Source organism: Octopus sinensis, linkage group LG24 (assembly GCF_006345805.1).
Source record: "Octopus sinensis linkage group LG24, ASM634580v1, whole genome shotgun sequence".
In the NCBI taxonomy this organism is placed as follows: Eukaryota; Metazoa; Mollusca; class Cephalopoda; order Octopoda; family Octopodidae; genus Octopus; species Octopus sinensis.
Window position 1 is genome coordinate 5,953,085 of NC_043020.1, and position 24,365 is coordinate 5,977,449.

Consider the following 24,365-nt stretch of genomic DNA (forward strand, 5'->3'; position numbering starts at 1 on the left):
TTGGCTAGCATAGGTTTAGTCTTAGACATGAAATGTCTGAGAAAAGAACTGGATAATAATGACTGGGATGTTTTTGATTGTTGATCTGCCCAGATGGAGCTGACCTGAGGTTTGTCCAGGTTGATAATTTATTAACCCTTTTGATGCCAACCCACCTGAGGTTACCCCTGGTTCTAAGGTAGCAATTCCAGGTTTAAAAAATTTTTTTATTAAAACCTTATATCAAAATTTCATATTAATTAATATTCCAAACACTAATTTAGTAAAAAGCGCCTCTGAGGTGCCACGTAAAAGCGCCTGTGCGACATCATGTGAAAGCGTCCATGCAGTGCCATGGTAAAAGTGCCCATGCAGGGTCATGTAAAAGTACCCATGTGATGCCACATAAAAGCACCCATATAGGCGCAGGAGTGGCTGTGTGGTAAGTAGCTTGTTTACCAACCACATGGTTCCGGGTTCAGTCCCACTGCGTGGCATCTTGGGCAAGTGTCTTCTGCTATAGCCCCGGGCCGACCAATGCCTTGTGAGTGGATTTGGTAGACGGAAACTGAAAGAAGCCTGTCGTATATATGTATATATATATAAGTGTGTGTGTGTATATGTTTGTGTGTCTGTGTTTGTCCCGCTAGCATTGCTTGACAACTGATGCTGGTGTGTTTACGTCCCCGTTACTTAGCAGTTCGGCAAAAGAGACCGATAGAATAAGTACTGGGCTTACAAAGAATAAGTCCCGGGGTCGATTTGCTCCTCGACTAAAGGCGGTGCTCCAGCATGGCTGCAGTCAAATGACTGAAACAAGTAAAAGAGAGATATGGGACCATGTAAAAGTACCCGATACACTCTGTAAAGAGGTTGGCATTAGGAGGGGCATCCAGCTGTAATTACTACATTATTTTATTTATGTACATTTAGTGTTTGTAGTACAAAAGCCATTTTGTCGTAGAGAATTACGACTTAAAATTCACACTAGCTAATCCTTCGTACTAACTACTAGAGTTCACAACAATTCAAATAAGTCTTGTTGGATTTTTATCATAGACAAGGCATAAAAAATAGCCAATATCACAATGAGTGTTGTGAAGTTTAGTAACATCCAACTATCACTATTGTGAGTGTCGTGGGGTTTAGTAACATCCTACGAACACTGAGTAATTTCCCAAAAACCAGGGTTTTTATAACTGCTCATATCCGAATTCTAAGAACTGTATTTTGTGAAAGAATTCTCTTTGATGAAAGTTTAGAATTTGTATATAAGCAGTAATTTTAACCAATGGGATTACCAACAATTATGCTTGTTCGGACAAACAACCATTACGTTATATTGCCGCCTTTTACGACTTGCTACACAACCTTGCCTGGAGGGAAACTTGTGCCTTGGAAAGGAACTTGCGCTTCAGAGGGGAACTTTGTTGGTGCAATGTCCTAGTGATTCACAACCAACAGGTGGTCTTTACCATCTCTCTCTCTGTATATATATATGAGGTTCTCAAAAAAACTTGCTCTCCTCTGCAAAACTGACTTCTAGAAGTGCTATATTTTGGGGTCTCCATCCATTAGTGACTTCCTCCCCCAAGCATTAGGTCTCCGGCTTCCCCTTCCCTCTCTCTCTTTTCCTCCCCCTCCCAGCAACTGTATCATTTTTACTTCTCCTGCGACTCACTGCCACCCACCCCATTGCTCTGCATCCCTCTGGCATCCCCAGCTCATAGCTCTGGTCACATCCACCCTCAGCCCTACCCATTTTGGCAGTCTGCCTTCCCACCCATCATTCACCTTACCATACCACCCACCTACCCACCGACTTTCTCTCAGCTTGTATCTTGTGGGTTCTGGGTTCACCTGGGGGCACCTTATCAGCATTATCTGTATCTGGCATACAAAAAAGCACCCGGTACCTTCCATTTGTTTCAGTCATTAGACTGTGGCCATGCTGGGGCACCACCTTCAAGAATTTTTAGTTCAACAAATCAACCCTTGTACTTATTTTTTTTTAAAACCTGGCACTCATTCTATCAGTCTCTTTTGCTGAGCCACTAAGTTACAGGGACGTAAACACACCAACACCAGTTGTCAAGCAGTGATGGGGGACAAACACAGACACAAAGACACATATATATATTCCTTTTCTTTCCTTTTTTTTTACTTATTTCAGTCATTTGACTGCGGCCATGCTGGAGCTCTGCCTTTAGTCAAAAAAAAATCGACCCCAGGACTTATTCTTTGTATGCCTAGTACTTATTCTATCGGTCTCTTTTGCTGAACCACTAAGTTATGGGGACGTAAACACACCAGCATCAGTTGTCAAGTGATGTTGGGGGTACAAACATAGACACACAAACATATACACACACACATGTATATATACATACATATATTTACATACATATATATACATATATATATATATCATCATCATCGTTTAACGTCTGCTTTCCGTGCTAGTATGGGTTGGACGATTTGACTGAGGGCTGGCGAACCAGGAGGCTGCAGCAGGCTCCAGTCTTGATTTGGCATAGTTTCTACAGCTGGATGCCCTTCCTAACGCCAACCACTCCAAGAGTGTAGTGGGTGCTTCTACATGCCACGGGTATGGGGGCCAGTGAGGCGGTACTGGCAACGACCTCGCTCAAATCTTTTTATACATGCCACCGGCACAGGTGCCAGTAAGGCAATGCTGGTAGCAATCACACGCGAATGGTGCCTTTTATGTGCCACTGGCATGGAAGCCAGTTAGCCGCTCTGACAACGATCACGCTCGATATATATATATATATATATACATACATACATACATACAACAGGCTTCTTTCAGTTTCCACCTACCAAATCCACTCACAAGGCCCAAAGCTATAGTAGAAGACATTTGCCCAAGGTGCCACACAGTGAAACTGAACCCGGAACCATGTGGTCGGTAACCAAGCTACTTACCACACAGCCACTCCTGCGCCTATATGATAGGCTTCTTTCAATTTCCATCTACCAAATCCATTCACAAGGCATTAATCAGCCTGAGTCTTTAAAAGAAATCACTTACCCAAGGTGCCATGTAGTGGGTCTGAACCCAGAACTATGTGGTTGTTAAACAAACAACATACCACACAGCCACAGTGCATGTTTTAACTTTTATTTATTTTAGTTGGTTTTTAAAAAAAATTTTTTTTTTTTTACCAAAGTTTAAAAGTGATTTTTGTACTTTAATACTAGAATATTCTAATAAGGCCACAACAACCATTGTATCCTGATTTATTCCATAGACTTTAGAAATGGTGAACAGCAATTTTTTGTAAACCTGTTTCATCGCTTTAATGGTGTTAGTTTAAAATGCAAAAGGCCTCATTAATGACATTTGATTTTCCAAGTTCAAACCTTGCTTGGAGCATCATACTTTGACCTCAAAATTGCTTTGTGCTAATTAATCCTTTCGTTACTATATTTCTTAAGTACACTGGTTTGGTTTCAATTAATTTTGAAAATAATGAAGAATTATTTAGTTCATGTTTAGAACAGAAATTAGCCTGAAATTTCGGTGGAAGGGTTTTAATTTAGATCACTTTAACCCTTTGGTTACCATATTTCTGTGGGAATACACCGTGTTTCAAGTAATTCTTAAAATACTCTTTTACTCATTTGACTGTGGCCATGCTGGAGCACTGCCTTTAGTCGAGTAAATCGACCCCGGGACTTATTCTTTGTAAGCCTAGTACTTATTCTATTGGTCTCATTTGCTGAACCGCTAAGTTACGGGGACGTAAACACACCACCATCAGTTGTCAAACGCTGTTGGGGGGACAAACACAGACACACAAACACACACACACACATATATATATATATATATATATATATATATATATACACATATATACACATATATAATATATATACATATATATATATATACACATATATATACATATATATATACACATATATATATATATACATATATATATACATATATATATATATACATATATACGACAGGCTTCTTTCAGTTTCCGTCTACCAAATCCACTCACAAGGCATTGGTCAGCCCGGGGCTATAGCAGAAGACACTTGCCCAAGATGCCACGCAGTGGGACTGAACCCGCAACCATGTGGTTGGTTAGCAAGCTACTTACCACACAGCCACTCCCGCGAATTAATTTTGAGAATAACGAAGAATTAGTAAAACAAACTTTTATCATGAAAATGTCGTGATTATCAAATTACAGAGTTAAGGATACAGACGTCAGTAAAACACTTTTGTCATTATTTAGCTTGTACATGAGATATAAATTAGGATGGAATTTTGATGAATGATTTTAATTTAGGTCACTTTAAACCAGGAAGTTTGTATGATAGAACCAAAGGCTGTCTCAAGTGGGTTGCTATGAAGAGGGTAAATATAGTCAGATTAGTATGGCAGAAGATTAAGTTCCCACATATCCATCAGTTGGTTGGCTGGTATTTTGGAAAGCCAGCCAACCGTCTCTTTTTCCATAAATGCGTGGGTTTATTGTCTTCCCAATAGCAACATATGGATGCGAGACCTGGATACTAAAGAAAGCTGACCAGAAGAGAATTAATGCATTCGAGCTTTGGTGTTGGAGAAGACTTTTACGGATTCCATGGACAGCGAGGCTCACCAATGGAGAAGTTCTTAAGCAGATCAGGCCGAAAATGTCGCTAGAAGCTAGGATCACCAAGCATAGATTGGCATATTTCGGTCATATTATGCGGAGAAAATCCCTGGAGAAGGACATCATGCTCGGAATGGTCAGTGGCAAGAGAGGAAGAGGCCGACCAAGAACCCGCTGGCTTGACACCATCAGGAGTGATACCGGAATGGACATAGCCAATCTGAAAGAAGCGGCCCAGGATAGAACTGACTAGAGGACACTGATCCAACGAGTGACCGAGAGTCGACTTCGACTGAGCGGATAGAGAGAGAGAGAGAGAGAGAGGGAGTTTATTCAAAGTATGGAGCATGGCTCAGTGGCTAGAGTGTTGAGCTCACAATCATGAGATAGTGAGTTCGATTCTTGGACCGGGGTGTGTGTTGTGTTGCTCCAGTTCACTCAGCTGTAGAAATGAGTTGCGACGTCACAGGTGCCAAGCTGTATCGGCCCCTTTGCCTCTCCCTTGGATAACATCAGTGGCATAGAGAGGGGAGGCTGGTATGCATGGGCGACTGCTGGTCTTCCATAAAACAACCTTAACCAGACTTGTGCCGCAGAGGGTAACTTTCTAGGTGCAATTCCATGGTCATTTGTGACCAAAGGGGGTCTTTACCTTTTCACTCTATTTGAGGTAGATTTTCTACAGCCAACCTTCTTGTTGCCAGCCCTCACCTGTCTCTAGGCCAGATAAGATTTCCCCATGGCCAGACAAGTTTTCACACAAGACTGGAAACAAAGGACTGTGTATGACCTGACATTTGTTGGCAACTATCTCACAATCTAAAGACAAGGAAACACTACCCCCCCCCCCCATATATACATACATGTATATATATATATATATATATACATACATATATATATATATATATACATACATGTGTATATCTTTTATCTTTTATTCATTTCAATCATTAGACTGTGGCCATGCTGGGGCACTACCCTGAAGAGTGTCTCATTGAATGAATTGACCCTAGTATTAATTTTTTTTTTTTAAGCCTGGTACTTGTTCTATCAGTCTCTTTTACTGAATTGCTAAGTTATGAGGATATAAACAAACCAACACTGGTTGTCAAGCAGTGGTGGTGGGGATAAACACATACACACACACACATGTATATATATATATCTCATCATCATTTAACGTCCATCTTCCATGCATGCATGGGTAGGACAGTTGACAGGAGCTGGCCAGGTAGAAGACAACCCCAGGTTACTGTGTGTTTTGGCAGGGTTTTTACAGCTGGATGCCCTTCCTAACACCAACCACTCTGCAGAGTGGACTCAGTGCTTTTTATATAGCCCTAATGCAGGCGAGGTTAGTTTTGGCATGATTTTTACAGCGAGATGCCCTTTTTTCACTTTCTGCTCACCAAATCCACTGACTAGGCTTTGGTCAGCCTGGGGCTTTATTAGAAGACACTTGCCCAAGGTGCCACACAGTGGGACTGAACCCAGAACCATGTGATTATCCACTCCTGCATCTAAACCCATCAGGACTATGAACCTGGCTCCCTCTGAATATACTTGTACTGACGACCAATAAATGGGTCCCTCTCGTTTACAGTAAGTACAATCAGTTCATTCTGCTAATCCCTTTAAGATATTAATTAGTAAATAAATAAATATATTTATCTTTAAGCTGGAGTAGCTTGTAGGATATTGCACTGGATGGAAACATCGGACGAGGGATTATGTGGTGTAAGGGATAAAATCTGCGAGAAAAAAGTCACAAGGGATTAATGAGGGATCAGCTTAAAAGCGCTCATATGTATGGACTTGAAGAACTCACAGGTGAAGAGGGGCCGTTTAAATAATAATGACTATATTAGTGATGATGATGATGATGATGGATAAGATAATGGTAGATGTTTTGGTGGTGATGATGATGATGATGGTGGTGGTGGTGATGGTGGTGGTGATGATGATGATGATGATGATGATGGTGATGATGGTGGTGGTGGTGATGATGGTGGTGATGGTGGTGATGATGGTGGTGGTGATGATGGTGGTGATGATGATGATGATGATGATGATGATGATGATGATGATGATGGTGGTGATGATGATGGTGGTGATGATGGTGGTGGTGGTGATGATGATGATGGTGATGATGGTGGTGGTGGTGGTGGTGATGATGGTGATGGTGATGATGGTGATGATGATGATGGTGGTGATGATGGTGGTGATGATGATGATGATGGTGATGATGATGATGGTGATGATGATGATGATGATGAAGAGTGTGACAGCAAATGTGTTGATGATGTAGGTGATGGTGCTGATGATGATGCTGGTGTAGGTTGTGGCAATGGTGGTGATTAAAGATAGATGATTAATGAATTAACGTATTTAGAGTGATTATGGTTAACTTATGTCTTGTGATGTTGTCGAGGAACCCCACCCACAAAATATTGGTTTCTTAGACTCTGTGGGTGTGTCATGTGTCTGCGTATGTGTTTGTATATATATATGCATATGCATGTGTTTATTGTGTGTGTGTGTGTGTGTGTGTGTGTATATATATATATATTGCACATAATGTGTGTGTTGATGTCCATATGGATGTGTGTATCTTTAAATATATATGTGTGTGCACAAGCATGTGTGTGTGTGTGTGTGTGTGTGTGTGTGTGTGTGTGTGTGTGTGTGTAACAGGGTGCTTGTTTTCATCTATGTGTGTATGCGTCTATGTATGCTTGTACATATGTATATTTCTGTATGAATATCTATGTATATGTATTCCTGTGTGTCTGTACATGTATGTGTGGTATATGTGTATTCGTATATTTTTGTGTGTGTGTGTATATATGTATATAGGTTTATGTTTGTATATGTATATCTGCATGTGTGTATATGCATGTTTATGTATGAAAGAGTGTAAATATATATTGTGTATGTATGTATGTATATTTGTGCATGAATATGTATGCCTATGTGTATATGTGTGTGTGTATGTGGGTGGAGGGGGTAAATGTATATAATATGTGTAATATGAGTGTATATTTACATGCGTATGTATGTATGTATGTATATTTATGTGTGAATATGTGTGTGTGTGGGGGTAAATGTGTGTGTATATTTATGTGTGTATGTATGTATATTTATGTGTGAATGTGTGTGTGTGTATGCCTGTATAGGCATGTTTGTGCATGTATGTATAAATGTGTATGTATATGTATGTATGGTATGTATATGTATGTCTAACACTGTGTGTGCATGTGTGTGTGTGTTTGTGTGTGTGTGTGTTATGTTACGTCTGTATGTGCGTTATACGAGACCAGGATTTCCTTCTCTCTTTCTCTCTCTCGCTCGCTCCCCCCCCCACCATTCTTTCGTATCCAACCCACCCCTTCATCAATACTCCACCCCCACCCACACACTATAGAAAACTGGTCATCATCTCGATGATGTGTCATCTGCCCATGACAAAGTCATGTGATGTGTCGGCCTGGACATTGCCTTCGCCATCGCTGCCAGGCAGCATCCCTGTTATATAATTAAAAAAAAAAAAGCAAAAAAAAACAAAACAACAGTTGCTATGGAGACAGACACAAGAACCTCAAGCTGCTGACTGGATCGGCAGTAGGGTGGAGGGGCATGGCAGAGGGGACGGCATATGAGGTTAGGGTTAGGGCGAGTGTGGCTTGACGAGGAAGCGAGATCTATCGAGGAAGATAATTGAACCCATTATGAGTCACTCAACCGATCAGCTTTGAGTTCGTGAGGTACTCTCGAATGAGTCACACATTTACACTCCACTCGGTCAGGTTTCAGGCAGAATCTTGTGTTTACAGGGTTCATATACACAAGCAATACACACAATTCCGCCATATTTATAGGTGCAGGAGTGGCTGTGTGGTAAGAAGCTTGCTTACCAACCACATGGCTCTGGGTTCAGTCCCACTGCATGGCACCTCGGGCAGCAAGTGTTTTCCACTATAGCCTTGGACTAGCCAATGCTTTATGAATGGTTTTGATAAATGGAAACTGAAAGAAGCCCATTGTGTCACCATCATCATCATCTTTTAATGTTCATTTTCCATGCTGGCATGGGTTTGACATGTATATGTGTGCGTGTATGTATGTATGCATGTATAGGTGTATGTGTGCATGTATGTATACATGTATGTGTGTGTGTGTGTGTTTGTTTCCCACTGCCTTCACTTGACAACCGGTGCTTTCTGTAAAGAGGGCTGGTGTTAGGAAGGGCATCCAGGTGTAGAAACCGTGCCAAAACGGACAGATGTATGCAATTGTGCATCAAAATATCTGACATTGGTCAACCGAAAATGACCCCTTGTGCAGCAAGACAACACAAGATCTCCTTCTGCTCGAATGGCTCATAATAAACTCCAAGGAGTTGAGGGACTCAAACTAATGCCACAATGGAGACGAGTGGCTTAGTGGTTAGGGAGTTGGACTCATGATCATAAGATTGTGGTTTCAATTCCTGGACCGAGCAACACATTGTGTTCTTGAGCAAAACACTTCATTTCACGTTGCTCCAGTTCACTCAGCTGGCAAAAGTAAGTAACCCTGCGACAGACCAGCGTCCTGTCCAGGTGGGAAATTTATGTGTCTTGGAACCAGGAAACCAGCCCTTATGAGTTGGTATGACTCGAGAAACTAAACTTTACTTTTAACCCTTCTGTTACTGTATTTATTTTGAGATGCTCTGTATTTCTTTCAATTACTTTAAATACAACAAAGATTTTAATAAAATAACTTGGTTATCATTAAGCTAGTGTTAGGAACATAAATTGTGACAAAGGTTTGGTGGAAGATTTTTATTCAAAACTTATGAAAACAAGACATTTATACTACAGAGTTAGAGGTGGTTTCAGCCAGAATGGTAATGAAAGGGTTAAGAGAAGCTGTTTAAGAAAGAAAGAATGATTTTATTGCTGTTGAGGTCATCTTCACCTTTCATATCTTCAACATCAATACTAATGGGACCTGTGGAAATTCCACAAAGCGAAAAAGATTAACCCTTTTGTTACCATATTTCTGTTGAGATACTCTGTGTTCCTTTCAATTAATTTTAAATATAACAAAGAATTTTGTAAAATAGATTCGTTATCATTCAGCTAGTGTTAGGAACATAAATTGTGACTAAGGTTCGGTGGAAGATTTTAATTCAGAACTTATGAAAACAAGACATTTGAACTCAGAGCCAGAGCCGGTTTCAGCCGGGTTGGTACCAAATGGGTTAAACTAATGCCTCACCCAGCATATAGTCCAGACCAAGCTCCCTTGAATTATTATTTCTCCCAATCCTGCTCTTGTGATACTTCATCAACCAAGAGGAGATGGAAGCTTTGGTGATGGAGTTCTTCACCTTGAAGAACAAAAATTGGTATCAGTGTGGGATCAAAGAACTGGCAGAAATGTCTTGGCATTGCACAGTAGTTGCGAACAAGTGTGACAGTCATAATACAAGCAGCGTCGATCATTCCCAATATTCCGTGCGAACATGATTGGCCATGGGGAAGTATATTATCTTCCCTTCACAACTGCTTCCACAAATTCTATCCAAACCATGCAAAGCATGAAAAAGCAGGTGTTAAAGCAATGATGACGATGACGACAAGGAACTGATGGTCAAACAGAAAGAGAACCTCATTCCCTTTCTGAAGGCGGCAAGCTGGCAGAAACGTTAACATGCCGGGCGAAACGCTTAGCAGTATTTCGTCTGTCTTTACGTTCTGGGTTCAAATTCCGCCGAGGTCGACTTTGCCTTTCATCCTTTCGGGGGTCGATAAATTAAGTACCAGTTACGTACTGGGGTCAATCTAATTGACTTAATCCGTTTGTCTGTCCTTGTTTGACCTCTCTGTGTTTAGCCCCTTGTGGGCAGTAAAGAAATAGGTATTTCGTCTGTCTTTACGTTCTGGGTTCAAATTCCGCCAAGGTCGACTTTGCCTTTCATCCTTTCGGGGTTAATAAATTAAGTACCAGTTACACACTGTGGTCGATCTAATCGACTTAATCTCCTTGTCTGTCTTTGCTTGTCCCCTGTATGTTTAACCCCTTGCGGGCAATAAAGAAATAAGAAAGAGAACCTCATTGTCGTCATTGTCATCGTCATCATTTAACATCCGTTTTTCCATGCTGGCATGGGTTGGACGGTCTGAGAGAGTTTGATGACCTGCAGAGTTATGTAAAGACCCTCAGGTCAGCTTTGGCTTACGTGACCACAATAAACCGACAGCAAACCAAATACAGGTGCTCCATGAACAGTAAACATTGACCATAAATAAACAATAGAAAACTGTCAGATATAGAGGACAACAGGTGTGACCAGCTATCGATATTGTAGAAAACAGTTATGAAATAGTGAACAATTGTGTCAGAGAGTGTGAGGGTCATGAACAGTGAACAGTGATGGTTAACAATGAACAATAGGTTTAAATAACGGACAGTGAACAAAGATGCCAAGAGGGAACAAAATAATTATAGTACAAGCTATAAATCAATAATACAGAACTGGAGAGATAAACCACTAATCCAGAGATTATATATGTGTGTATGTATACGTATATATTTACATACACAGATGCATACATTTACACAACTGCTTTCCGTGTATGTATGTGTGTATAGATATGTGTGGTGTGTGTGTGCATATGTATGAATATATGTCTGGGTGTATATATATACACACACACACACACACACACAGATACTTATATACATGTATGTATGTAAATATATATATATATACACACAGATACTTATATACATGTATATATATATATATATACACACATATACTTATATACATGTATGTATATATATATATACACACATATACTTATATACATGTATGTATATATATTATACACACATATACTTATATACATGTATGTTATATATATATACATATATATATATACACAAAGATACTTATATACATGTATATATGTATATATATATACATACATACTTATATACATGTATTTATGTATATATATACACACAGAAACTTATATGTATATATATATATATATACATATATATATATATATACACACACATACACATATTCATACACATATATGTACACATGCTAATCTACTTAGTTAAGAAGCCATGTTTAGACAAGTTCTAATGACTTTCACACACACACACACACACACACACGATCACATGTTCACACACCAAGAAACATACGCTCCCATAACATTACACTGACATACACACACTCCTAATTCTCCTACAGAGAAACATTCAATGGGTACACACGTGCACACACATACACGTGCACACACAAATAAAAATGCACGTTCTTTGTGATCTTTGTTTCTCTACAATTCTCCCCTCTTGTGTCCCGTTTTATTAACCACATTTTCTAACCCCTCCCCTCACACTGCCATGTGCTTCACATTTCACCAAATCTATCTAAACCATGAAGCTAGGGGTGGGAAATTAGTGCAAGTGGGCCTCTACCCCAGCAGTAATACCCACATAACAGTATGATTAGTGTGGGTTGGTTCCCTGTAAAAAGGTCCGGTGCCGATGCCATGTACGAAGCACTGGCGCCAGTGTCATGTAAAATGTGTTGGTGCCACATAAACGATACATGTGCTAATGTCACATAAAATGCACCCATGATAGTGCCACGTAAAAAGCAGTGGCACCGGTGCCATGTAAAAGGCACAGATGCTGGTATCATGTAAAAAGTATCCGTGCTGGTGCCACATAAAAAGCACCCAGCACCCTCTGTAAAGTTGCCGGCATTTGGAAGGGCATCCAGCTGTAGAGACCCTGTCAAAGCAGAGACACCCGGAACCTGGTGCAGCTCTCCAACCTTGCCAAACCCTGTCAAACTGTCCAACCCATACCAGCATGGAAAACAGACATTCGATGATGATGATGATGGCCAATATTCAGTAATTCCTAATTTTTAATTACCAATTTCTTTATTGCCCACAAGGGGCTAACCATAGAGGGGACAAAGAAGTACAAGCAAACATATTAAGTTGATTACATTGACCCCAGTGCGCATCACTGGTACTTAATTTATTGACCCCGAAAGGATGAAAGGTAAAGTCTACCTCAGCGGAATTTGAACTCAGAACGCAGCAGCAGATGAAATACCACAAAGCATTTCGCTCGGCGTGCTAACGTTTCTGCCAGCTTGCCGCCTTCTAAATTTTTAATTACCATTTAACCAAGGGTGGAAGTGGAAGTGATATGACCTCTTCAGGACTTCCTCCCACATTAATGATGTAGGTAATATCCACCCTGAATGTATCTGAAAGATAATGTCTTCAAAGAAGAGGGTGGATGAAGAGACACCAGGGAGACTGGTCTAAATGTATACAACTTTGCTAACGGTACCCCAGGGACCAGGTGTTGGTGTTAAACTGGACGCTGTGTTAGGTTGACCAGCCAAGGATCAGATGATGGTGTTAAATTGGACCCTGTGTTAGGTCAACCAGCCCAAGACCAGGTGGTGGGTGCTGGACTGGGCAGTATGTTATATTGACCACCCATGGACCATGTAGTGGTGTTATCTCCTCCTTCTCATTCAGAGCTAGATGTAACTGCCACTAGGTCGTTGTTTACCTTCTCTCAGATCAAAGATAATTTTAATAAATCAAGGACCAGGTGATGCTGTTAAACAGGACATTGTTTGGTTTATTAGTACTAGTACTAGTAGTAGTAGTAGTAGTAGTTGAGACAAGGGAAGAGTTCAGCATGTTTGGTTGGCCAGTGGTTTGACTACAGTATATTCTTGTTAAAGAGAGGTTAATATTAAGAGAGGGACAATTGTCTTTTGGTATAGTTTACAATGATTGTGTGTGTATGTGTGTATGTATGTATGGAGCAATTCTGTGACCCAGATATTTGGTGCAGGGTTCTCGTATTGTGCTTAGCGGCTGCATGGTTACAGTACAATGATTGAAACCAGTAAAATGTAAAAGATAAAGATATGTCTAAGTCTTGTGTCTTGCTAAAATTGCTGTGCTGATGACACCTATAGAGGCAGAAACACACATCCCTAGCTGTCACCTTGTCTCCAGAAATTAAACAGGCTGTCATTTCCTTAACAGCAAGTTAATTCCAGGAAACTTGATTTTTTGATGTTATCTCCTCCTTCTCATTCAGAGCTAGATGTAACTGCCACTAGGTTGTTGTTTACCTTCTTTCAATCCAAAGATAATTTTAATAAATCAAGCATTTATCTGGTAGGGTTATGAATATACCTCTCCTTCCCCCTATTTTATCATCCAAATTTAAACCACTGACCACTTTGAGTTATTTCCCTTAGATTGTTTTGATTACCTGTCTAGGTGCTGACATGGCTGTGTGGTAAGAAGCTTGCTTCCTAATCACATGGTTTCAGGTTCAGTCCCACTGTGCAGTACCTTGGGCAAGTTTCTTCTATTATAGTGCCAGGACTGACCAATATCTTGTCAGTGAAACTGGGAGACAGAAACTGTGTGGAGTTCCATCATGTGTGTGTGTGTGTGTACATGTGTCTATGTCTGCACGTGCATGTGTGTACATGTGCAAGTGTATGTGTGTGAGCATGTGTATGTGTGTGTGCATATGTGTGTGAGGATGTGTGTGTGTGTATGTGTATGTCTGTTTGTTCCCCCACCACCACTTGACAACCGGTGTTGGTGTATTTGCATCCAAGTAACTTAGCAGTTCAACAAAAGAGATCGAGTACCCTAGAAATATAAAAAAAATAAGTACTGGGCTCAATTTGTTCGAATACATGTTTCAAGGTGGTGCTCCAGCTTGGCCACAGTCCAAGATAGATATCCACATCTTTTACATTTTACAAGTTTCAATCATGCACCTTTACCCTTTAAAGGTATAGATCCCTTCTCAAGTCATGCCGATTGATAAGGGCCGGTTTTCCCCATTTCCATGGCGTATATATTCCCCACCTGGATAGGATGCCAGTCCTTCGCAGGGTTACTCACTTTTGCCAGCTGAGTGGACTGGAGCAACGTGAAATGAAGAGTTTTGCTCAAGAACACAATGCATTGCCCACTACAGGAATCGAAACCACAATCTTAAGATCATGAGTCCAACACCCTAACCACTAAGCCATGTGCCTCCACCTGTGTGCGCTCTTGGTGGAATTGGCACAGGTGCCTTTTACGTGGCATTGGTACAGGTGATTCTTATGTGGTGCCAGCACAGGTGCTCTGTATGTGACACTGGCATCAGTGCCTTTTATGTGGAATTGGCATGGGTACCTACTATGTGGAAAGGGCATGGGTGGTGCTTATGTGATGCCAGCATGGGTGCTTAGTACATAGCGTCGGCACAGGTCCTTTTTACGTGGGACCAGTACCCATTGGTTCACCGAGTGCTTGCAAGCCAAAGACATTTCAGCCGAGAGAGGGAAAGGAACGGAGAGAAGTGGCTGTGTGCCAGGCAGGGGATTCGTTGGTGTATGATAGAGGGCCGGGGATATGGATATCCATCTTACTACCGAGGGGGTGGAGATACTTGGCTACCCCTGTACAACAAGGAAGCGGAAGGAAGCGAGAGAAAGACAGACCAAAAAATATTTTTTTAGCCTTTTATTCGTTTCAGCCATGCTGGAGCATGTCTAATTTATTAAATAAATTTGATATACCACTGTAGTAGGCGCAGGAGTGGCTGTGTGGTAAGTAGCTTGTTTACCAACCACATGGTTTCAGGTTCAGTCCCACTGCGTGGCATCTTGGGCAAGTATCTTCTGCTATAGCCTTGGGCCGACCAAAGCCTTGTGAATGGATTTGGTAGACGGAAACTGAAAGAAGCCCGCCGTATATATATATATATATATATATATATATATATATATATATATGTATGTGTATGTTTGTGTGTCTGTGTTTGTCCCTCTAGCATCGCTTGACAACCATGCTGGTGTGTTTACGTCCCCGTTACTCTATAGTGGTTCGGCAAAAAGAGACCGATAGAATAAGAACGGGGCTTACAAAGAATAAGTTCCGGGGTCAATTTGATTCGACTGAAAAGGCGGTGCTCCAGCATGGCCGCAGTCAAATGACTGAAACAAGTAAAAGATAAAAGAGAAATACTATGTCAAATATATCAAGATTACAACAATTTTTGGTCACCATTTCAAGTGTTGCTCCCAGCAGAGCTACGCAGAGCCGGCACGGATCAATACCACCAGGAAACGGCCCTGGGTTTCTCATTGGCTCACATCACAGTATGGCATCATACGCTTATTTTCTCTCCTCCCACCACCCCCACCACCACCTGTCATCATCTTTGCAGCCACTGCACCAAAACTGGGTGCAGCTACAAACACTTAACGCTTGCAGCATCCACTTTTGTTTTACTATTGGTTGAGTAACCTGCATATATATATATATATCCTATTCATCTTCGCACCTCGCTCCTCTGTTGGGAAATAGTTGCTGTAGAGGTGAGAGGGGTCGTCATCAAGGTAGTAGCAGTAGTGAAATGGTGGTGGTGGTGGTAGTTGTTGTTAAACAGCTGATGTCAGCCAGGTATTGAGGTCAGGTTTACAATGAAATCTGGTGGCGTGAATTTAATATTTGCTTCTCAGGTTTATTTTTCTAGATTTTTTTTTTTTGAAATCAATAGGAATTATTCACCCATTTTCAGGTCTCTCTCTCTCTCTCTCTCTCTCTCTCTCTCTCTCCCCTTCTCTCATTTTCCCCCTCTATCCCCTCTCTCTTTCTCTCTCTGTTTCTGTCTTTCTTGTATTTTTCTATGTGTGTGTGTGTGTGTCTCATCCTGTCTCATCTCATCTTGTCAGACTACCTCCGTCCCCCCACCCGCTGTTTCTGTCCCCGTGAGTCTCACTTTCTGTGAGACTCACTGCATCTCTCTCTCCCTCTCTCTCTTTCTCTCTCTCTCTCTCTTAGCCTGTGCATCCATTCCTGTCTACCTCTTTCTCTCTTTGTCTACTTGTTTTGCTTGTCACTCCTACCTTAATTATCAAATCTCTTTCATACACACATTCAATAGGTGTACTTCCCCACCCTCTCTCTCGTATATATATGTGTGTGTATACATAACATACAGATAGATAGATAGATAGATGAATGGATGTGTGTGTGTTTGTCTGTGTACAGTACATACACATTCTATAGGTGTATCTATGTGTTTATATATAAAAAAAGACAACACTCAAGCAGGAAGATAGACAGACAAACGAGATAGATAGGCAGACAGACAGACATGATACATAGACAGACAGACAGACAGACAAATAGACAGATAAACAGATAGACAGACAAATAGATATAGATAGACAGATAGATATAGATATACAGATAGATATAGATAGACAGATATAGATAGACAGTTAGATAGACAGACAGATGAACAGATAGACAGACGTGATAGACAAATAGATAGACAGACAAACAGACAGATAAAGATAGATAAAGACAGATAGATGAAGACTAATAGATAGATAGATGTTGTGTGTGTGTGTTTGTGTATAATGATCTTGGCATGACTCAGTGATTAAGAAATTTGCTTTGTAATCACAAAGTTCTGAGTTCAATCTTGCTACATGACATCTAATTTTTGTGTTTGTTCTATATATATATATATTATATATATATATATATATATATATCTATATATATATATATATATATATGTATATATTTTAACCATAGCCTTAAATTACCTAAACTTCATGAGCGAAAGTGTTAAAGTGATCTTAATTAAAACCTTCCATCAAAATTTCATGTTAACTTCATCTCATGTTCCAAACACCTGCTCGTTAACGACAAAATTGTTTTACTAAATTCTTCATTAATTTCAAAATCAATTGAAACAAAGGCAGTGTATACCAATATATATTTCTTTACTACCCACAAGGGGCTAAACACAGAGGGGACAAACAAGGACAGACATACGGATTAAGGCGATTACATCGACCCCAGTGCACAACCGGTACTTAATTTATCGACCCCGAAAGGATGAAAGGCAAAGTAGACCTCGGCGGAATTTGAACTCAGAACGTAACGGCAGACGAAATACGGCCACGCATTTTGCCCGGCGTGCTAACGGTTCTGCCAGCTCACCGCCTAATATAATTATAGCAGGAAAAGGGCTAATGAAGTGATAAAGACAATAAGAAGTGTTGGCATATTGTGTTGACATCGTGGCACTCCGTCGGTTACGACGACGAGGGTTCCCGTCGATCTGATCAATGAAACAGTCTGCTAGGAAATCAACGTGCAAGTGGCTGAGCACTCCACAGACACGTGTACCCCTTGACATAGTTCCTACAGCATTAGAGCATTTTAGCTCTTTTTTCTAGCAGTAGAAATATTGTTTTTGAACCAAATGTTTTGCCATATTTTGGTACCTTATTTGTTTTAGTCTTCAAGTTACAGCAAAAGCAACCTTAACACTCAAAGTAGAGGCCATCGGGTTGCACCGTCTGAAGCCACTTTTTTCTGCCCTTTCTTTGGTCCCACACCAATTCCAGTTCCTGTCCTTCCAGGCAATGGAGTCCTTCACTGGAGCTTCCACCTCTTCTGAGTTGAAGTGTCGTGAGTGCAGGATGTGAGCCACGGATTCGAACAAGTAGTAATCCAAGGCAGTTATATACTTCAAATGTTTGGTAGTCGTTTTATATGACTGATGAAATTGGTGACTGATTGGCAAGACTGATGGACAAAATGCTTGGCAATCTTTAATCCTGAGTCTTTATGGTCTGAGTTTAAATCTTGCCATGATTGAGATTTTGATTTTCATCTTTTTGGGGCTAATTAATTGATACCAGTTTTGTACTAGGGTTGATATTAGCAACATTGGCAGAATCTTTAACCCTTTAGCATTTAAACCGGTCATATCCAGCCAAATGTATTCTGCCTGTTTTATGTTCAAACTGGCCAGATCTGGTCTCTCACACCAACCCTACAATATCATTTTAAAAATTAACAGCTACCTCATCAAAATCTCATAGCTACAAGATAATGCATGATTAATTCAAAACAATGTGGATAAAAAAGGATTAATTTTGGCAGAATAATGCGAACACTAAAGGGTTAAAATGTTACACAAAATGTCTTGCTTTGTTAAGTTGTTTCTCTGTGCTTCGTGGGTTTAATTCCTATGATAATCAACATTTTGCCTTTCATCTTCTTGGGACCAAATAATAAATACCAATTTAATACAAGGGTCAACATAAGCAACATTAGTAGGGTCGTTGAAGTGTCACGAAAAATTGCCTTGCAGTATTTTTGTCAGGGTTTAATCAAATCCTTTCAGATCTCGAGTGAAAATCCCACTCAAATGGGCTTTTATCTATCATCATTCTTCAATCTTTAATCCATACCATGTCATGCCATTCCTCAGTTTGTCCTTGCCCATCATGTCTACAGCTGGGTCTCCATCATTTAGCATCATGGCGGCCCTTTCAGTCACATTTCAGATCCTTTATTTTTACACATTGTTGCCATGTCAACTTAGTCCTATCCTCCACTTGCTTGTCACCAGGAGCTTTTCGCTCCAGGTCCCTTCTCTGCTGGTCTCTTTCTATTACCCATTCTCAATACCTGACCCAGCCACCTTAACCTTCATGTTCCCACCATCACCTTTAGTTCCTTCTCTCCCGTTTTCCTAAATATTAGTGATTCATTGTTAGTTGTCGGAGCACTGCATCCTTCAAAACTTCCATGCTTCCTGAGATTCGCCAACACTACACCTGATTTTCTCTCCTCCATACACACGCAAGCATGTATCTGACTCATACATTGTTCGCTTTCCAGACACTTGTACATTACTGCTTATACTTTATACGCACTTTCTGACAAGTTGTGGTGCACCTGAGCACTGTATACAATAATTTCATTATTATTATTATTAGAAATACTGTTTGAAGGATAATGGTGCAGACACCTTGGATGGAAACATATCCCGTGATATCATAACTGGTATCACTGCCATAGACAACAACAAGCAGACATACAAACTGTAGGCTGGAGTTTCAGTTGTTATACTGATGTATGTTAGTGTACAAACGTTGGTAGCCGTCATCATGGATACACTGAAACTCCGACGTCTGGCAGCTGACTTGGCAGACACTCGTAAAATTATTAACCATCTTACTAACAATAACTCTGAGCACCTTTTCAAACTCCACCTGTCTAACACCCGTGGACATGTTTACAAAGTCAGAAAACAGCACAGCTCCCATGACTTTAGGAAACATTTTTTCACGCTGAGAGTTGCTGAAGCATGGAACAAACTGCCATCATCAGTTGTTGGTTGTCGGAGCACTGCATCCTTCAAAACTTCCATGCATCCTGAGATTCACTAACATTACACCTGATTTTCTCCCCTCCATACACACACAAGCATGTATCTGACTCATACATTGTTCACTTCCCAGACATTTGTACATTACTGCATATGCTTTATACACACTTTTGACAAGTTGTGGTGCACCTGAGCACTGTATACAATAATTTCCTGAGGATACACCTGTGAAAAATTAAAAGGAAATATAAAAGGAGAAAGGGGCTCTCTACCCCACTTTTGACCAGGCTCCCGTGGCTTTTATGGGTTTTTCCACGAGTAACCTTTCGAAGCGCCTCCCCCTATTGGCAGTTTTAATTGTTACTTATATTTCGTTGTTATCCTGCTTTTGTACAGGGACCTTTTACAAACGGACAAAACCCTTTGTAACTTTCGTCCTGTGTTTTGTCCCTACATGTTTTAATTGATTTTTGTTAGCCCTTGTGGCCAATAAACAAACGAATTATTATTATTATTATTATCATCATCATCATTGGTTACAGCAGCAGCAGGTTGGTGACTTGCCCAAGCCAAAACAACACTTCCATGCCAGATGTCTTGATCAAGTGATATGGCCTGAATGTCTGGCTCAGGCTTCAGACACATTGATCTTCTGTTAACTGAAATATCTTATCTGTACACATCATGACTATGGAGAAAAGCAGTAGTTTGCTTATTGAATTGGTTGATGCTGGCCTTTTGACACTCTGATGTCTGTTCATCCGCATAGCATCAGTTTTATCCACACAGCAGCATCTAGTGGTGTTCATCATTGATTCAGTAAATTCCTTTGCTGAAATAGTTAACATCACGAGATGTCTTGATTGAATGATGAGGCATAAATGTCTGGCCTGTGTTTTAGTCACATCAGTCTTTCATCAACCTCTTGCAGACAGATTTAGTACTGAGTCTGTACTGTGCACCCAGTATTAAGTCCATTCAGTTACTCTATAATTTTTCATAGAAGGAATTTTTACCGGCGTAGGAGTGGCTGTGTGGTAAGTAGCTTGTTTACCAACCACATGGTTCCGGGTTCAGTCCCACTGCGTGGCATCTTGGGCAAGTGTCTTCTACTATAGCCTCGGGCCGACCAAAGCCTTGTGAGTGGATTTGGTAGATGGAAACTGAAAGAAGCCCTTCATATATATGTATATGTATGTGTGTGTATATGCTTGTGTGTCTGCGTTTGTCCCCCCAGCATCGCTTGACAACCGATGCTGGTGTGTTTATGTCCCCGTCACTTAGCGGTTCGGGAAAAGAGACCGACAGAATAAGTACTAAGCTTACAAAGAATAAGTCCTGGGGTTGATTTGCTCGACTAAAGGCGGTGCTCCAGCATGGCCACAGTCACATGACTGAAACAAGTAAAAGAGTAAAGAGAGAGTGTATTTACCGATTCTTCTTAGTATGGTGGATTTGAAAAAATGGTGCCACACAGAGCACTGTTCACACACACAGCATTTCGATGTGATCAGTGTCCCACTTCTCGTCTGCAAGGAGTTAAGCTCAAATATCACATCTGTGCATGCCATGACTACAAATGATAGCAGTTGTTTGCTAACTAAACTGGTTGATCCCGGCCATTGACACTTTGTTGTCTGTTCGTCTGCTCAGCATCAAGAGATATTCATCACTGGGTCAATAAATTCATTTGCTGAAAGGGTTCTGTTGTGGTGGACACCCCCAGGTGAAATGTGGGCTGGTCCACTACTAATAGATAGTGAACTGACACGGTCAGTAATATCGGTCGGTGAAGGTACGCCGTTTGGACCAGTCCCGTAGAGATGACGGAATACATCGTCATCAGGGGACACATCAGTGGCTACGAGGGTTGAGACAATATCACCACTGGGACATAATATCAGTAGTGACCAGGGTTCAGATAATATCGTCACTGGGACATGATATCAGTGGTGACGAGGGTTGAGACAATATCACCACTGGGACATAATATCAGTAGTGACCAGGGTTCAGATAATATCGTCACTGGGACATGATATCAGTGGTGACGAGGGGGCTCAGACAATATCACCACTGGGGCATATCAAGTTCACATCCCCAGATGTCCTGATCAAGCAATGCAGCATGAATGTCTGATCCTGTTTTTAGTCACATCAGCCTCCCTGTAACTGAAATATCTGAACTGGTTGGTCCTGGCCATTGACAGTTTATTGTCTGTCCCGCATCTGCTCAGCATCCAGTGATATTCACCATCAATCAAATGAAGTCATTTGCCAAAATATTTCACGCCCACCCTGCTGCATCCAATGATTTCAATATACCCTGGCTCAGGTAGGTCTGTGTTATGCAAAACACAGGTGGGACCTGGACAGGTGCTACTACTCTGGGACAGTGTAGACCTGTGAACAATAGTGGCAAAGTGTTGATTCCACATTCCTCAAAACCCCGGAACTAACCAAACCAGAACCCTTCTACTGGATGAGTTTAAAATCTACCTAATTTTGTTCTAGCTTTTCCAATTCTAAAATCACAGGTATGGCTGTGTGGTTAAGAGCCTTGCTTCCCATCCATGTGGTAAATTCCTAGTAGAAACCACAGTGAAACAAACATGCTTGTATATAGAGTCAGCTAGAATAATAGTTTAGAGCAACATTTTCAGCAGAAAAAGCATAAATTTCATATATACTTCATAATTTAATTGTGCTCAACAGCTGTTTCAATGGCATAAAACATCATTATGGAATTACATAGTTAAAATACATAATTGGTTAATTGAAATCTGTGTTTTACCCATTTGGTTAAGTGGATGCAATAGTAGTTCTAAAAATGTGCCACCTCTGCCTCCCTCCCTCTCTTTCTCTGTCGCTTCTCCCTCTTTAATCTAAACAAAATTTAAGTCTTTCTTTCTTCATAGTTGACATCTGAACTGCTGATGTTTGATCCTTTCACTATCTTTCTTTTTCATATTTTACAGCTTCAGATTTGGGACACTGCTGGCCAGGAGAGATTTCGGACAATCACACAGAGTTATTACAGAAGTGCCAACGGTGTGATCATTGCTTACGATGTGACAAAACGATCTTCATTCGACAATATTCCACGGTGGTTGGAAGATGTAAAGAAATACGCAGGATCAAACATAGTGCAACTAATTTTAGGTGAGTTTGTGCTTCCATAATTAATAGCTAAGCTGCTGATCCCTGGCCAATTTTAGTTATACTTTAGTATTATCATGTTGAAGAGTTAAGCTGGTGTTAATATGTTTAATAATAAGTTTGTATTATTATATTCAATAGATTAGTGCTTACATATTTAATAAGTTAGCATTCCATTTTGAGTGGAGGCGCAATGGCCCAGTGGTTAGGGCAGCAGACTCGCGGACGTAGGATCGCGGTTTCAATTCCCAGACCGGGCGTTGTGAGTGTTTATTGAGCGAAAACACCTTAAGCTCCATGAGGCTCCGGCAGGGGATGGTGGTGATCCCTGCTGTACTCTTTCACCACAACTTTCTCTCACTCTTACTTCCTGTTTCTGTTGTACCTGTATTTCAAAGGGCCGGCCTTGTCACTCTCTGTGTCACACTGAATATCCCCGAGAACTATGTTAAGGGTACACGTGTCTGTGGAGTGCTCAGCCACTTACACGTTAATTTCACGAGCAGGCTGTTCCGTTGATCGGATCAACCGGAACCCTCATCGTCGTAACCGACAGAGTGCTTCCATTCCATTTTGAATAACAAGTCTGGACAAGTGTCTTTGATTATAGCCCTGGGTTGACCAAAGTCTTGAGAGGATTTGGTAGTGGAAACTGAAAGAAGCCCATCATATACATTCATGCACATAACTAACTTATATTGACATTTGGAAGGTCATCCAGCTGTAAAACTCGTGCAAAAACTAACCTCGCCTCTGCTAGTGCCACGTAAAAAGCACTGAGTCTACTCTGCAGAGTGGTTGGTGTTAGAAAGGGCATCCAGCCATGAAAACCCTGCCAAAACAGACACGGTAGTATAGGGTAGTTTTTCCACCTGGCAAGCCCCTATGAATTATCCTACCCATGGAAGATGTCAACACTGGCAGAATATTATTAAGGTATTACAATGGCATTAAAGAAACAGTGACGATATCAGCATTACACCATAAAGGTGCGGGAGTGGCTGTGTGGTAAGTAGCTTGTTTACCAACCACATGGTTCTGGGTTCAGTCCCATTGCGTGGCATCTTGGGCAAGTGTCTTCTTCTATAGCCTCGGGCCGACCAAAGCCTTGTGAGTGGATTTGGTAGACGGAAACTGAAAGAAGCCCATTGTATACATATATATATATGTGCATGTGTGTATTTGTGTGTGTCCCCCTAGCATTGCTTGGCAACCGATGCTGGTGTGTTTATGTCCCCGTTACTTAGCGGTTCGGCAAAAGAGACCGATAGAATAAGTACTGGGCTTACAAAAGAATAAGTCCCGGGGTCGA

General features: G+C 40.9%; 1 protein-coding gene across 1 annotated transcript in view; it reads left to right on the plus strand.

Moving 5' to 3' along the window:
• Positions 1 to 24,365, plus strand: part of LOC115223951 (ras-related protein Rab-43) — a 53,996-nt gene that overhangs the window by 26,560 nt on the left and 3,071 nt on the right. The window contains exon 2 of the mRNA XM_029794697.2: positions 22,873 to 23,056. Coding sequence (XP_029650557.1) covers positions 22,873 to 23,056 — 184 coding nt within the window. The remainder of the gene's footprint in view (positions 1 to 22,872; positions 23,057 to 24,365) is intronic.